This window comes from Macrotis lagotis, chromosome X (assembly GCF_037893015.1).
Source record: "Macrotis lagotis isolate mMagLag1 chromosome X, bilby.v1.9.chrom.fasta, whole genome shotgun sequence".
In the NCBI taxonomy this organism is placed as follows: domain Eukaryota; kingdom Metazoa; phylum Chordata; class Mammalia; order Peramelemorphia; family Peramelidae; genus Macrotis; species Macrotis lagotis.
This window is the reverse complement of record NC_133666.1, coordinates 601,923,550-601,941,304: the sequence shown is the minus strand read 5'-3', so window position 1 is coordinate 601,941,304 and position 17,755 is coordinate 601,923,550. Positions and strand designations below refer to the sequence as shown.

General features: G+C 36.4%; 1 protein-coding gene across 1 annotated transcript in view; it reads left to right on the top strand.

Moving 5' to 3' along the window:
* Positions 1 to 13,497, top strand: part of ZFAT (zinc finger and AT-hook domain containing) — a 284,095-nt gene extending 270,598 nt beyond the window's left edge. The window contains exon 16 of the mRNA XM_074202542.1: positions 10,905 to 13,497. Coding sequence (XP_074058643.1) covers positions 10,905 to 11,144 — 240 coding nt within the window. The 3' untranslated portion in view covers positions 11,145 to 13,497. The remainder of the gene's footprint in view (positions 1 to 10,904) is intronic.
* The last annotated feature ends 4,258 nt before the right edge of the window (positions 13,498 to 17,755 follow it).

Genomic DNA, 17,755 nt, shown 5'->3' with positions numbered 1-17,755 from the left:
TCTTGAGATAAGGTTTATCACATTACAAAGCTATTCAAGACTACATGACAGACATGACTGCAGATAACTATTCAATGATCATGAATTATTCATGAACAACATTAAACTAAATATCAGGTAAGGAGATATATGCCAAAAGTGTTTACTAATACTGTAGAAGATACCCTATATAAGGTATATTTATAGAAAAAGGATTTTTCTATTGATTTTGAGGGTCGTTGCATTCTCTCATTTATAGATGAAATTGTTTTAATTTTGTCAAGGTCTGGAACTTGGAAAACTATATAGGAATAGAATTGAAAGAAGTCAAACCAACCACATAGGAAACACAACGTGGATGAAAAGTAGGTTACCCATTTTATGACAAGAAGCTAGATTGTCAGCCAGTTGAATTAGTCCATCAATATTGTGCTTTTAAAAAACATGGACTGTATCCAGAATTGCATGGGAGTAAAAGATTCGTCTGTAATCACCTTGACAGCAGAGACTTTTTCATTTTTCCTATTTCTTGGTCTGTTGTAGTTATTTGGCAAGCATGGCATATAGAAGGAAGTTTTGAGATCCTTTGGGTCAGCTTGTAGCAACTGCTTTATACTGGAAATAAAAAGTGATTATCCGTGTTGATGTATTTTCCTTTATTTTCCAGGAATTTATTTGAATAGTTCAGGTTGGAGCTATTGTCATTGCATGGCAGAATTTCTTCATATTTTGATAATTTGGTACTAAGTCTTTGTTTTTAAATGCTCATAGAAAGATGATTTAGAAATTATTTTCATATTGAAGACTAGACATCTCCTTTTTAAGAATCTTCTGCGATTGCTGTGTCCTGCTGTGTCAAACCTAAATGGAAATGGATCTATATGGGTCATGTATTGCTTTAAAAGCCACAGGTGAAAGTTATCTATGCTGTATTTTTATTTATTGTTTTTAAAAGAGTTATATATTTTAATCTGGATATATACATATACATACATATATACATATATATATATATATATACATATATATATATATATTTCCAATTCTATTTCTCAGTTATATTTTAATCTGGTTCAGGCTGTCCTTGGGGATGTGGCAGCCCAAAGACTTAAAGCTTGCAGGTTTCTTTCTGAAGAAATTTTTTTGATATTCAGATATATATATATATATATATGTATATATATATATATATACTCAATAGCCTACATGCTTTTGCTCTCTTCCCTTTCCTAATCTTGAATTCTATTTTCCATCACGTTTTTGCCATCATCCCTTATTTGCACCTTTGTATTAATGATATTAAGCATTAAGATATAGGATTACTTATATAATTTAATAATTTAATTTTCTGATTTTTGAATATCTGTAAGAGACATTGATATATAAGCTATGGTTACTGTGATAGTGGCTTTTTGCTTAGACTTATCATCAGTACTGTCAAATGTTTTATGATTAGAAGATTGTTGAGGTTTTTTTTTTTCCTTTGGGCAGATGATAAAACCAATTCTACCAATTACCATGTTTGTTATTCCAAGTAAAATTTGTGGTCCAACCTTCCATTTAACACCTTTAATATTTATGTACTATGGGACCCTAGAAGTTCCTTAAACTCTCATCTCTTTGTCAAGAAGTACTATATAAATGCCCTACTTCATTTCTGCCATTTTGTATTTGTGAAGATGATATTTTGAAATCCAACTAGAGGGTTTTGCATATTTCCCCTTAAGTTTCATCTTCTACTTAGCCCAATGGTTTCAGTGTGTTATAGTGGATTGAGAGTCAGCTTTGCAGTTAGGAAGACCTGAATATTTACTAGTTATGAGAATATACGCAAGTCATTTACCATCAATTCTTACATTACTTTATGATTCTGAACTGCCTATGAGTTACCAAGCTGTAGTACAAAGTTTCATGCTATAATTTTTTTCACACTGATAGCTTCACAAAGTTTATTTTGAAAAAAAGAATTCAGTCTGTTGTTTTAACCAGTTGATTTTTAAATTGTTGTCTTTTTTGGATATTCACTTATCAAATTTAAAGATGACACAAAGCATGTCAGTAATGTCTTAACTAAACCATCGATACAAATAACAAATAGCACAGAGCCAGAAGCAGCATCCTGGGACATTCTGCTAGTGAACCATCCATGTGGTCAGTGATTCAGAATCCACAGAACTTGACTGTTGCCTAGCCTATAGCTTTCTATCTTGTTCATAAAAATTATATAAGCTAAAAGTTAACTGTATTCACATAATTCCCCTAATCTACCAATTAATATTATCAAACAAGGAAATGAGTGGCTAATTGGGTGGGGAAGGGGAGAAAGATATCATTGCAAATAAAGGTTATAGGGGGGAAAATCAACCCATCATATATGCATGTGTACATTTATGTCATACGTTGTATGCATACATATACAAACACACTTATATTTCATTTTCAAGTTAGCCTATATACTTAATGTTTTTTGTTCCTAATATCCTTTTCACAATACAGTCAAGAATACAGCCTATAATTTGCAGAGCTCATCCTCTTCTCTCTTTTTGAAATCCAGAAAAAACACTGACCCTTCTTCAGTCTTGTGGGACTTCTTCCATTCTCCATAACATTTGAAAATTGGCAATCACATTTACCAGGTTTTTTGATAGCTTAGGAAATGGCTTATTGTTGATTTATTGTTCAGTTGTTCCCTGTCATATTTGATTCTCTGTGACCCCAATTGGGATTTTCTTGGCAAAGATACTGGAATGGTTTGCCATTTCTTTTCCCAGTTCATCTTACAGATGAGGAACTGAAGCAGCAGGGCTAAGTGACTTGTCCAGGGTCACACAGTAAGTGTCTGATACCAGATTTGAATTCAGGAAGATGAGTCTTCCTGACTCCAAGCCCAGTGCTCTATCCACTGTACCACCTAGCTACCCTAAAACTTATTGTACCTGATGTACTTGAATTCATCAAGAGCAGAACACATTCTTTTATTCCTTTCCCTTATGGATTTCAACTTTCTATAAGGAATCTTATTTTAGCTTTTCAGTACAAAAGTTATTCACTTTGACAAGAAAATAGAAGCAAAATAAAAATTGTTTTATAATGTCTAGTATAATTGACATGACCACTTCCTCTCTTTATCCTAAAATAGAAGACTGGTCTAGGATGTATTTCAGACTACTTCTATCCTCTTTCTTCTCTATCATAAATTTGAAATTAGAGAGTTCCCTTCCCTTCAATGTCCCAATTATCTTGACCCTTCTCTCCCCCCCCCCAAAATGTTCATCCTTTTGGATAGGAATCACGTTCAGGTCAGAATGTCTTTTTGTCAGTTCTACCACCTTCTCACTACAATAAGCCAAAAACATTATTAGCATCTCTACTTTTGGCAGAGTCTGAGCTCCAGCAGATGTCTGGGTAATTAAAGTTCCCCATCACTGCTCTACCATGCCATCATGTCAGTCTTGTAATCTGTTTTCCAAACTCCTCATCAATTTACTCCATCTCCCCAGGTGGTCTTTAGTATTATACTTTGCTGACAGAAGTATGTCTGTTTTTTACCTCCTATTTTCTGGACTTTCTCATGTGGGTGGTCTTCTTAATATGCAATGAAATTGCACCCCCCTTTTATCTTTCTTTTCCTTTAGAAAAATAAATATGGACCCTCTCAGAACCACATTTTAGCTATGCATCCTATTACACTCTGATACCTATACAGTCAAATGTGCTTTCTTGAATTAAGCTATTTAGTTCCTCTTGTTATTTGTACATTCTGTATTTAATGGTATTGATTTAATGAAAATTTGTGTTTTAACTCCATTTTGTAAGAACAAACCTATTCCATTAAGTAAGACTCACCTCTATTACTAATCCTAATTAGAGTATAAAGTGACTTTGTTTAGACGGAATCTTTTACTTGACTTTTTAATATATATCATAGACCTGGAAGGATCCATAGAAGTCATCTGACCCAATCTTCTCATTTTACAAATGAGTTGGACAAGTTGAGTGATTGACCCATTATCACATAGCTGGTGGCAGTTATTATTATTATTTTAAACCTATTTTTTATTTTGCAAAATTAAAAAAAAAAACTTTGTGCAGCAAAACATGGGAGGATTCATAACATTAAATAATAAATTTCAATTTCAAGAAAACTTCTATAATAGACTTTACATTGCTTCCTTACAGATTTTCTTCTCTTTTCTGTTATACAGTATATTTTTTCCTCCCACCTCACCTCAGGCAACTCCAATTAATCATCAGCATACATATACATGTATGTGTACATGTATGTAACCATATACATACATGTAATGTATAAAATGCACATATAAATATATAATATATACACATGCATATACCTAGATATAGAGATACACACATACACATATGTATATTCATAGATATATATATAGTTGCATTATGCATTTCTAATTTTTATAGCATTTCCTGGAAACAACCCCTTCACATTCCTCAATTCCACTTCTACTTGCTTCCTATTCTTTAATCAATTGTCCTTCAAAGAATTCCTCCTTTGCATACCCTTCTTTGTCCCCCTCCCCATAAATCTACATACTCATTTATAAAACATTTTATCTTACTTACTTTTGTTATTCCCAGCATTACCCTCTTTATCTCCTCCTTAATTCTTTCTGAATCTAGAAGATTTTATATACATACTACATATATATACATAGCATGTTTATATAGTATTCCCACTTTAACCCATTTCTCTTTTTTTGTTTGTTTGGTTTCTTGTTTTTGCAAGGCAATGGGATTAAGTGACTTGCCCATGATCACACAGCTAGGTAATTATTAAATGTCTGAGACTGGATTTGAACTCAGGTCCTCCTGACTCCAGGGCTGATGCTCTATATCCTTTGACCTAGCAGTCCCCTAATCCATTGTTGATGAGAATAGGTTTCCAGAACTACCAGCTCTCCTTCCCCATCCAATTCCTTTCTATCATTTCTTCTCACACCTCTTTTGTATAAGATGGGTAATTCTTTAAAAAAAAAAATCTTTTCCTAGACCATTTTGCTTTTAAGAATCCTATCCCAATCAACTCTATTTCCATCTTTCCTTCTAATTACCCAATTACCAATAACAGTCTTGGCCATATGGTTTATATTTCCATATATAGATAGTAAATAATTTGACCTTATTGAGTCCCTTGTAATTAGTCTTTAATGTTTACCTTATATTTCTTTTGGTTCTTCTATGTCAAGTTTTCTTTTTCTGTTCAGGTCTTTTTTCAACAAAATCCTAAAAGTCTGGCAATTCATTGAATGTCCTTTTTTTCCCCCCATTCAGGATTATACTTAACTTTACTGGGTATGATGTTTTTGACTACAACCCCAGTTCTTTTGCTCTTGGATATATGTTGATTCTAAGACTTGTGGTCTTTTAAAGTAACCTCTGCTGAGTCTTATGTAATTCCAATTGTGATTCTGCCATATTTGAATTATTTTTTCTTATTGCTCTTAATATTTTCTCCTTAAATTGGGGTTTTTAGAATTTATCTATCATATTCCTGTCAGTTTTCCTCCTAGGATCCCTTTCAGGTGGTGATTGGTGAATTTTTTTTTTTCCTATTTCTATTTTCTCCTCTTGTTCTAACCTTTCAGGAGAGTTTTCTTTAATTATTTCTTGTATTATTAAGTCAAGATTCTTTTTTTGATCATAGCTTAAAGGTTTTTTCCTTCTTGATCTGTTCTCCAAATCTGTTGTTTTTCTTGCAAGGTATCACACTTTCTCTTCTATTTTATCATTCTTTATATTTCCTTTTAATATTTCTGTATCTCTTATAACTTCACTGGCTTCCCCTTTGCTCAATTCTGATTTTCAAGGAGTCATTTTCCTCCTTAAGATTCTGCATCTCCTTTTCTAGTTGGTTTACTTTCTTTTCATAATTTTGTTGTTCTTCTTGGATTGCTTTTATTTTCATTTTTACTTTGCCCTCATTTTCTCTTATTTGATTTTTAGAATCTTTTTTGAATTCCTCAATGAATTCTTTTTTGAGCCAATAGCTCTTTCACATTATTCTTTTGGGTAGAAGAGGCTTTTGTTTTGCTTTAGCATCTTCCTCTGAAAATGAACCCTGCCTTCTCTATTCCCATAGTAACTGTCTATGATTTGGTTCTTTTTCCTTTGCCTGTTCATGTTTAAAAAAAAGGTTTTTTTTAGCAGTTTATTGTTAGTCATTTCTAGTCCTGCCATGTGGGGTATGGTGTCTCTTGGCCTCAGCAGCTTTGTCCTGGGCCCAAGCTCTGCACTCCTTTTCCCCTGCAAACCACAGCAGCACACTGTGCTAGAAATGACCTTACTCTCTAAGATTATCCTCCAGTCACTATAAGCTTCAGTTCTCCCCTCTGGCCTATAACCAAGACCAAGAACTCAGTTCTCCTGTAGGTGTTGACAGCCACTTATCAGCTAAGTTTCCTTTTCTTCCCCTGCTCAGATGCCCAATGCCTCATACTGTACCACAAGTGAAAATTCCTGTGGCTGAAGCTAAGGCTGAGGCTACCTCCCAATCTGACTTCCCCCAGGACTTGCCTCTTGCTGTTTCAGGGAGCTAGTCCCTAAGTGTTTGCACTTCACTCAGCCAGTGGAACTTTGGTCCCCTGATCTTTTTTCAGATCTGTTCTGCCAAAACTTTTGTTTGTTTTTGCCATCCCACTTTCACCCTAATGTGTTTTTTGATGACTTAGTAGAAATCTGGAGAGCTGAAATTTTCTGACCTATTTAGAATCCCCCTCTACCAATTATTATTACTACTATTAATTATTAAGGACAATAACTGACACTTCTTTACTACTACTACTACTACTACTACTACTACTACTACTACTACTACTACTACTCTATTTTCATCTACTGGACTTGTCCCCAAGTCACTTGACTCTCAAGTGCAGCTTCTGCCCCTATGTCAGGACATGGTCCATATGCTTTTTCTTCAAAAACCCAAGATTCCCTCCATCTCCTCTAATAATGTATCAGAAGAGAAATGTTTTTCCCTACTCTTAAATTGTAATAAAAGTAAATGTCTAGATGAGGAAACTGAGGGTATGAGAGATTAAGGGACTTGGCCTCTGATCACATATCTAATAAATGTTTGAGACTGGAATTCACTGTCTAAATAATTATCGTACACTTTAAGGTTTTTAACTAGCTAAGATTTTTTTTTTCTGCCTTTCATTTTTTGGGGCAAGGAGGTCTAAACTGTGGTTTAATTGAGAGAGAGAACTCTCAGTGAGGAAACTCCTGTCACTCAAGCAAGGAGTACAGCTTAAAGGTCTTAGAAAGTCATCTGGGGACAACGAAAAAGTGAAAGGTTTTACCCAGGGTCATCTAAACTACATGTCTCAGGAATAGCACTTGAATAAAGCTATTCCTGACTCCAAGCTGGTCCTCTCTCTGCGAGGCCACTCTGCTTCTTTTGCAAATAACTACTCCATATTTTGGCTCCTGGAAATGGCCCTGCTGGGGATGGGGATGGAGATGGGAAATATATATCCAAATATTTCCAATACGTGTAAAAGTTGGTCAGTATGATTGTTTACCATATGTTCTCCTAGTAAGCTAGCATCATGTTGTCTATTTACCTTCAGATTTCTTTCCATATGTCAAAGCTAAAAGATTCGTCATAAATTGTATTTGATTACGCTGTATTTTTCTATGTACAGAATTCATAGAGAGTAGAGAGGGAATGCTTTTCTTGTTCCTTTTCCCCATTCTCCCATGTCTGTCAGTTAGTCTCTTTCAAAGGGAAATAAATCAATGCTCACTTCTAAAGGCACAGTTCAAAGTACATTTTCCCAGTTAAGTGAAATAGAAACACAATAAAATTCTGTCTCTTCACTCCAGAAAGAAGGCAGACTAAATGCATTAATGGTTTCTACTGCTTCGGGCGGCTGTGCAGCTCTTGTTAGACTGTTTGTATCCAAATAACACATTCCTTCTCAGCCCAACTGTATTGTGGGAGGAACTACCAGAGATTTCTCTTCTTTTTCCTTTCTTTATGACCTGAAAAATAAGCTTCCCTCTTTGACGCATGGTGTTTTCTATAAGGTTTCATAAAACCACAACTCTGGAAAAAGCCTTTAGTAGAACTTGTTGTCTATTCCATTGTCTCCACACTAAAAGAAAAAGAGAATCAAAGGTGGTAAATTGCCATGTTATTTAGGAAAGAAGTCAAAACCTGAAGTAGAGTCATGAATGCAGTGGTATTCCTGTTAATAATGTGAAGACAAAGGTAGGGGTGGTGGAGAGAGGGTCAACTTCAGTGTCTGGAAGACCCATATTTAAGTCACAACTCAGAGTGACCCCAATGAGTCACTTAGTCTCTCAGAGCCCCTCAGCAGCCCCTTGGGTCCCAAATGAGCTGCTTATCTGCCTTGGGGAGGCAGTTTATGCACAAGTCCCCAATAAAATCTGGAAAGCATAGTCCTGGCAATGAAACCAAAGAAGAGATGTGGGAATCATCAGATCATTCCATATTACTCAGTATAAGTCATCTTAGGGCATTTAGATTCTCTCTGTTCAGTCCAGTAAGCATTGTGCTAATTAAGGGGATAAACAAAAAAAATTAAAACTGTCCTTGGCCTTCAAACAGCTTTCACTTTATACATCAACCTCAAACCTTCTGCAAGAGTGGATTGGCTGGAGAAGGGTTGGGTTCCAATGAGGTTAAAAGTGCTAGGCATGGGGCTAGGAGGACCCAAGTTCAAATCCTCCCTCACTTGCCCTGGGTGGTCCTGGGCAAGTCACTTGATCTCTTGTTTTGAGGTTTTTTTCCCCCCTCTTACAATCAGGAAAATCTCACGTCTACTCTCACAGTGTTACTGGTAGGATTAAATAAGAGAACTTAATATTCAAGTGCTTTGAAAACCTCCAAGTACTCTTTAAATGGTAACTGTTATTGCTGGCAAAGAAATACAGAGGTGGAACAAAAATAAGGATATAAAAGTCTGGAATCTGTGGCCTAGAAAGGAGATATGATTCATCTGAGGTCATATAGAGTGGTTGTATGGTCAAGGTCCTAGTACTGTCCTCAGTGTACCTCTAAATCCAAAGGTTTTTTTGCCATGCCACATAGCCCTTTTATTCAGAGGATGAGACCTACATGGAAAGAGCCCATGAAGAAGGTATCTTTCAGACTGGGAGAGGTAAGTCCATTTAATAATGGCCTCCAGTAATATGAAAAAAATCTTCCATGGATGTTGTTGACCTACCTCTCTTCATCTCCACTGAAGATAAAGACAAGGTCAAAGGTACTTACATTGCAGCTTCAGGAACTTGGGTCCTTTTAAAATTATTCTCAACCATTGGAATGGATTAATAGAAGAAATTTTGGAGTTTCTTTTTCTTTTTTAAAATCTAGGGTAGCTCTTTGCCTGGCTTTCGTAGCCTGCCTGAAGGAACAGGTGACCTTTTGAGATCCCTGTGATACCAGTCATTCTTTTAAAAAACCTGGATTTCTTGCCACATATTTTAGAAATTTGTGCCCATCATTTTGCCACATCCAGTTTAATTCACTACCACTAACCCCAATCCTTTCTGCTATCACTTAAGCGTATTCATTTCTTTCAATAAAATGAACAATGAATTGGCCTTCTCATTTATTTTGAATATGTTCTTTACTCCTAATTCCTCTTCATTTTTTTATTCTTAGTGTTTTAAATCTGAAAAGAGTCCTTTTTCCATTTTTGCCATTTAAACTCATTCAACTATAAGCTCCATAAAAGTCAGAAATCATATCTCATCTAAATATCACAGCCTCCTTTAACCCAACTCAGTGTTTTATACATGGTAGGTGCTTAAGGAATGTATGTTGAATGAATGAAGTTTGTCAAAAGTTATGATTTTTATATTGATTAATATGATAGTATATTGAAGTTAATAATAACTTAGTTTTTAGAGATCCTTTTTATAGGCAGGCTCTGGGCTTGGGAAAACAATGAAAACAAAATAACAGAAGTCATCCATTAATCATGACAGATCCTGCCCTGAATTGTGCTTGCCTGTGTTAAGGGAAGTGTGTCAGTATAACTTGCACTGTACTCTGCCCCCCAAATTATACAATCACCCCAGTTGTTTTCAACTGGACTCCTACTGGGATGGTTACAAGTAATGTAATTGTATTGTCCTGTCTAGTGGGCTTGTCCTGGAAAGATCACTCAAGCCACAAATCTGATTGTTCTATGATTCACCTGACTACTTATGATCATGTATTAAATATCTGGCTGCACAACAGCAAGGTGGAACTCCAAGGAATGGAGCAATACCATGGATTGCAAATCGGTTCCTTGCAAAGAAAGTAATTGATAAACCGCTACTGATTTACTAGCACTCCACCTCCGGCCTGTATTGTAATGACCAGTGAATGACTAAGTGAACATCTAAGAATCCTAGACATTGGATTGAGTTGTTTATACCATCTGTCTCTGAGTGCACAGAGGATGTCTTCCATATGGTGGATGGAGGCCTTTCCTCCATTTCATCACATGCCATGTGGTTGTGGTTGATGTTTGGGAACTTGACCTCCCCAGCACTTTGTCACTTATTTTGTACACATTGTTCTTTTACCTAGGATGTCTAAGGTATTAGAGTTGATTGATGATTCCTAGGTATAATGATTCCTTGAAAGGGAGTGTGTGTATCTCTCTAGGATGGTATCGATCTTCTCACAAATAGTTGAACTACCAAAAATAAAGACACCTATGATAAATTACATACATATCTTTCACACAGCTAAAGGGGATTGATAGTAAATTATTAACAGGGACCATGACAGCTCTTTGTTTTGGAACATTATATCCCTAGTGACTTCTCTGTGTTTCTGCCTCAAAGTAAATCCCCCAACCTCTTTGTGGTATGTTTTACCTCATTATCCACTAGAATCCACATGACCTTGTCCTTTCACTTCTCCCTAGGTGACTGAGGAGGAGCAGAGTGCCAACCATACTGTGATGATCCAGGAAACCCTACAGCAAGCTTCAGTAGAGCTGGCTGAGCAGCACCACCTGGTCGTGTCATCTGATGACGTGGAAGGGATTGAGACGGTGACTGTCTACACCCAAGGGGGAGAGGCCTCCGAGTTCATTGTCTATGTTCAGGAAGCCTTGCAGCCAATTGAAGAGCAGACTGTGGAGCAGTCAGTCCAGGACCTCTAGAGAACCAGAGGCTCCCACTTTTAGGGCCAATTGAGTCCTCTCATTTTGCAGAGGAGAAAACCTAAAAACCTAGAGAGGTGACAAGCCAACAAACACATCACAGTGCCTCTAGTGTGCATCCCCAGTGGATATAGATAGGAAAATTGCCCAGCACTTGCAAACTATTCCATCTCCTCGACCCATCCTGCACCAGCATTTCTTCCACAGTACTACTAACAGCAAGTCTGACTGTTGATGAATTACTGATCCATCTGGCTCTCTGGGCAGCTCCTTACCCCTCATCTTCCCAGCCTTCTATAGCTTGCTTCTCAAAAGACTTTTTGCACAGTACCCATCTCCCCCCACCCATGCCACATACCCCCCCCCAAAGAAAATGCTCATTTTTGCTGTAAGATGTATTTTAAGGGACAACTTTCAACCTTAGTCAGAACCTGCCCTAAATCTCTGAATCAATCCTCAGCCAGATGGTGGATCCCTGTGTAATAAGCCCATTTTCTCTCCACTTATCAAAAAAGAAGATTCTCTTGTGGAAGGTAAATCACAGTATTAAGACAAAGTGGCCTTATGGACAGAAGATGAATTTTGAAGACCCTGATCAAGTGGGAAAGGGAATAGGGTGAGGGAGGGAATGGTTTCTAGTTTTTTACTTCCTATTTTATTGATAAAGTTCCCACTCAACTCAAGCAGATTGGACATTTTTAGCAAGTAAACAGAGCACAGAGCAGAATTAGTCAGCCTTTCACATCCACAAGTGTTTTTCCATTTCTTCTTCTTGGAATTATTTTGCTTTTCCCCTCTCCCTCTTTCTTCTTTTAAATGCTTCCTCAGAGCTACTAGTTAGTAACAGCAGGGGTAATGAGAGGGGGTAAGTCAAGAAGAGAATATAAGTGGATAAATACCTATCTAGGTATTTTTTTGTTTCTCATTTAAATCATGGTAGCTTCAATTTTATATTTTATGATCCCAGAGTCTTAGATTTTAGCATCAAATGCAAATAGTACTGTTTCTTGTCCCAGATACTTGAAAAACAATTCTCAATTATTTTATTCCCTTAAAATAATTCAGATTTATAAGGGTATTTTGGGTTTATAAATTTTCCTTCTAATTCCTTGTGCCCAGTACATTATTTGCTACCTCCAGAGAAATGAAAATGCACCTTTAATATTTTATTTGAAAATGACAATAAATTGACCATACAAAGACTTTGTTATGCTTTATTCCTTGATGAAACTTCAAATCCAGTTATTCAAGTTCAAATCCAGTTTTTTGTCAGCTGGAACTTCACAGCTTAATATTAAGGACCTTAGAGATCAGCTCAGGAAAAATGATACCAATGATATAATGGAAAGAACATTGAATTTTCACTAAAAAAAGATCTGGGTTCAAATCCTGACTCTTCTACTGAAGATCCATGCAGCCTTTTCCCAAGTTATTTAACCTCTATTGATCTCAATTTCAACTAATACCTAATTGATTTGGATTTTATGATCTCTAAGGTCCCTTCCAGCCCCAAACCCTCTGATCCTAAATGACCAGATCAGAATCATACAACTGGTAAGTTCTGGCACATCTAGATATCAAAGCCAAGTCTTCTGATTCTTAATTCAAGATATTGTTGGCTTTTATTCATTAAAATTAAAATGGATAAATGGGAGCAGATCCAGAGGTGGCTAACCCAGATGTACAAGTTTTGGGGACTTCACTAAAATTCCCTTCACATCCTAGAATTCTATAATTATTTTCTTGTTCAATTTAATAATAGCTGTTAATCATTCTTCCATTTATAGTTGTAATAGTAACTCACATTTATGTAGTTCTATACAATTCATTAAAAAGAAAAATAACCTCCAAAATTGTAGAAAAAGTATGCAGCAGTGGAGAGTATTAGACTTGGACTCAGGACTATCCGGGCTCAAATCCTACTTCTGACATTTACTAGATATGTGACCTAGGGCAAGTTATTTAATTTCTACTTAAGATATATCTACTCTCCAGTCATAGATGAGTTTCCATCTGTTTTGGTGAAATCTAGGGTTCTTGACATTAAAAATATCATAGCTCCTTCATGTATCAAAATATTGTTTATAGCCATTCCTCCCATCCACCCCATCCCACTCTACAACAGTACTTGAAGGGTGTACAAATATTATTGCCATTTCAATGATGCAATAATTGAAACTTAGAGAAGATTAGGACTTCCTCAGAGCCATACAGTAAATGGGAGTAGGTGGTACATGAACCTGGGACTCCTAATACAAAGTCTAGCAATTGCTTTGCTACAGCATGCTGATAGCTCTTTGACATTTAGAGATGGAACCCATTCTTAAAAAGTATTCTCACAAAAGACACCTTATTTCAGATTTTTTTTCAATGTCATCAGTTTGTTGAATTATCTTTATATTTTATTTTATTTTTTAGGTTTTTGCAAGGCAAATGGGGTTAAGTGGCTTGCCCAAGGCCACACAGCTAGGTAATTATTAAGTGTCTGAGACTGGATTTGAACCCAGGTACTCCTGACTCCAGGGCTAGTGCTTTATCCACTATGCCACCTAGCTGCCCCTTATCTTTCTATTTTAACAAAATTTCTTTGTTATATAACACATGGCTCTATGGGAGAAGAAAGGAAAGAACACAGAGATATCTAGACAATCAAATTTAAAAATTAAGAAAAGTATACAAAAAGATTCTTAAAGGGAAGAAATGACAAAACTAGTGTTAGAATCCAAGGAATTGCCTCCCCTCCTGCCAAAATCATTCTACCCAAAATAGAGAATTTTAAAGCAATCCACCCTGTGAAAGAGGCCTATCCTTCCTAAATAAAAAGAAGATATTGCTATGAAAATGCAAGGACTTCAAATATAATTTTATTGAACAGAATTATATTTGAACAGTTTTTCTTTTCTGTGAACCAGTCTCAGTAGGTTCTAAGAATCTCATTACCATAAGGCTGATCATCAGGTGATTAACTAGTTTGGGGACCACCAAGACAGATGAAACAGACATACAAAAACACCCTCATCTTGTGTGGCTCCTGCTTTCAAACAAGATATACACAGGATAAATCAGAAATAATCAATATAAGGCATTAGAATTAAGGGAGACCAGTAAAGGCTTCCTATAGAAAGTGGTTCTAATGGGCTTGGAAACCAGGGAAACCAAGAGTAGGAGATAAGGAGAGGGCTGTCCATTTCAGGCATGGGGACAGCCAGTGAAAATGCCCAGAATTGAAGTATCTTGTTCAAGGAACCTTAAGGAAGCTAAAGAAGATGGAAAAGATGGGGGTGGGGCAGGTTATGAAGGGCTATTTGAATCAGACTGAGTATTTTTATTTGATTCTAGCAGTGATAGGGCATCACTAGAGTTTGAATTGGGGGGGTAGCATTATGTTAACATGGTCAGAACTGAACTTTAGGAAGATCATTTTGATTGCTGAGGATAGATTGACATAGGGAGAGACATGTCAGCGACCAATCAGCAAGCTATTGAATTGGTCCAGGAGTGACTGAGAGGGGTCTGCATCAGCATGGGGGCAATGTCATGGGAGAGAAGACCTTGGAAATCTGTATTATGTCAGTAAACTTGACAGGCCTTGTCAGCAAATTGAATATTGAGGCTGAAAAAGAGTGAGGAGTTGTGGACACCTAGGTTGTAAATCTGAGTGACTTGGAGGATGGTAGTGCCTTCAACAGTAATAAGAAGCTTAGGGGAAAAGGGAAGGATATGGAAAAAAGATGAGCTCAATTTCACGTGTCAGAATTTAAGATATCTATGTTTAAGATGTCCAACCTGTAGTGTAGATTTGAGACTAGAGGTCAGCAGAGATTAGTATTAAGATGATTAGATTTGAGAGTGCTAGGAGAGAGAGATAAGGGAGCTGATGAGATCACCAAGTGAAATAGTTTACAGGGAAAGGAGAAGAGCATCCAAGGCAGAGTTCTGTGGGACACTGATAGTGAACATGCCCACGACCCGGATAAAGATTCATGGAAAGAGACTAAGATAAGTCAGTTGGTAGAGGTAGAATAGGAGAAACTAGCGTCATTAAAAAGAGTATTCAAGGGGCGGCTAGGTGGCGCAGTGGATAAAGCACTGGCCCTGGAGTCAGGAGTACCCAGGTTCAAATCCAGTCTCAGACACTTAATAATTACCTAGCTGTGTGGCCTTGGGCAAGCCACTTAACCCCATTTGCCTTGCAAAAAAAAAAAAAACAAAACAAAAACTTAAAAAGTATTCAAGAGAAGAGACTAATCAATGTCAAACACTTTAGAAAGGTCAAGAAGATTGGAAACTGATAAAAGGCCAGTGGATTTGGCAATTAAGAGAGTCATTGGTGATTTGGGGGAGAGAAATTTAAGTTGAATGAAAAGGTTAGAAGCAAGACTAGACAATTAAGAAGGGTGTGATAAGAAAGGAAGTGACAGAAAAGGTATCCATTATATATGGTCTTCTCTCAAGAAGATGATCCAGAAAAGCGAAGAGAGATAGAGGACGAAGGTTTAGTGGGGATGAGTTTGGAGGAGAAACAGGTATGTTTATATGTAATGCAGAAAGAACCAGTAGGCAATAAGAAATTGAAGATAAGTGAAAATGTAGTAATAAGAGAGGAGACAATCTGTTAGGGAATGCTGGATGGAATGGAACTGCTACTACTACTGCAACGTGTACTAAGTGCTGGGGATACAAAGAAAAACAAAAGCTCACAATATAATAGGAGTGGTGATGGGAAGAGCCATATGTAAATACAGACAAACCAGCTAAATCCAGGATAAGTTAGAAATGACCAGGAAGAGGAAGGCATTAGAATTAAAGGACAGTAGGAAAATATTTCTTGCAGAAATTGTGATTCAAGCAAAAACTTGAAGGAAGTTGGGAAAACAAAAGCAGAGATGAAGATACAGAGGACATCCAGGGTTGGAACATAAAATATGTTATTCAAAGAACAACAAGGAAGCCAGTGTCACTGAATCAGATTGCAAGAAGGGATGTAGGATTTAAGAAGTATGGAAAGTTAGTGACAAAGGCAAGGAATGTGTAGCTGGGGTTATGAACATTTTGGAATTCCAAAGGAAGGATTTTATATTTGGTCCTGGAAGTAATAGGGAATCATGGGAGACACAAACACACACACACACACACACACAGACAAAAAGTGCATAAGAGGATTATTAAGTGGATTATTCTCTACTCAGAAAAAGAGCAAATGATTTCCATTAATAGGAGAGGGGGGAATTAATAGAGGTTTAATAAAGAAGATGGCATTAAGTGGAACTTTGAAAGATATACAGAATTTTGGGCTGACTACACCAGGGATGATACTATTATCCTTAATGTCCAACCTAAATTATTTACTATGTGATTATCCTAGTTACTTAACATTTTTGGAATTTTTAGTTTGCTCAACTGTAAAATGGGAATAATTACAGCACTGACCTTCTCAGGCTCACTGTAAGGATAAAATGAGACAATGTATTTAAAGATCTTTTTATATAACATTTTATTTTTTCCTGAATTAAATGTAAAATGATTTTCAATTTTTTAATTTTGATTTCCATATTCTCTCTTTATCTCTTTCCTCTCTTCCCTCTCTGAGATAGTAAACAATCTAATATAGGTAATAAAACCACTTCCATATTAGTCATTTTGTTGATGAAAACTAATAAAGAGAAAGGAAAGAAGGAAGGAAGAAAAAGAAATAGTATACTTCGATTTGTGTTCACATTCCATCCATTCTTTCTCTCAAGGAAGATAAGTGTTTTTCACCTTGAGTCTTTGGAAGTTTTGGATTATTTATTGCCAAGAGCAGCTAAGTCATTCATAGTTGTTCATACAACAATATTGCTGCTACTGTGTATATTGTTCTCAGGTTCTGTTTACTTCTCTTTGCAACAGTTCGTGTAAGGCTTTCAAGGTTTTTCTGAACTCCTCTTGATCATCATTTCTTATAGTTCGAGGAGACACACACACACACACATATATATTATATATATATATATATATACATATATATATATAAGGATATAGTATCCTTATAATATAAGGATGATAGTATCATCCCTGGTGTAATTATATTACAATCATATACCACAATTTGTTCAGCCATTTCCTAGTTGATGGGAATCTTTTTATACCTTTTTTTTAGGTTTTTTGCAAGGCAAATGGGCTTAAGTGGCTTACCCAAGGCCACTAAGCTAGGTAATTATTAAGTGTCTGAGGCCAGATTTGAACTCAGGTACTCCTGACTTCAGGGCATCCACTGAGCCACCTAGCTGCCCCTGATCTTTTTATACCTTAAAATAGATATTGTACATGTCATCTACCTTCTCAGTGCTTTTTGCATAGGGACTCTAGACAATGGTAAACTATTCCAGTATCTCTGTCAAGAAAAACCCCAAATGGGGTCACAAAGAATCAGACAAAACTAAACAATAATAGCATGGATTGCCTCTTCCTAATTGAAAGGTACAACATTTTAAACTCCAGTCTCAAAATACAAAGCTTTTTTCCAATGCCACTTCCTATATAGAGATTTTTTAGATTCTCCTTACCCCCTCTAGGTGCTAACTCCTCCTTCAATTACTATTTACAGTATATAACATATACACTTTTTTGTC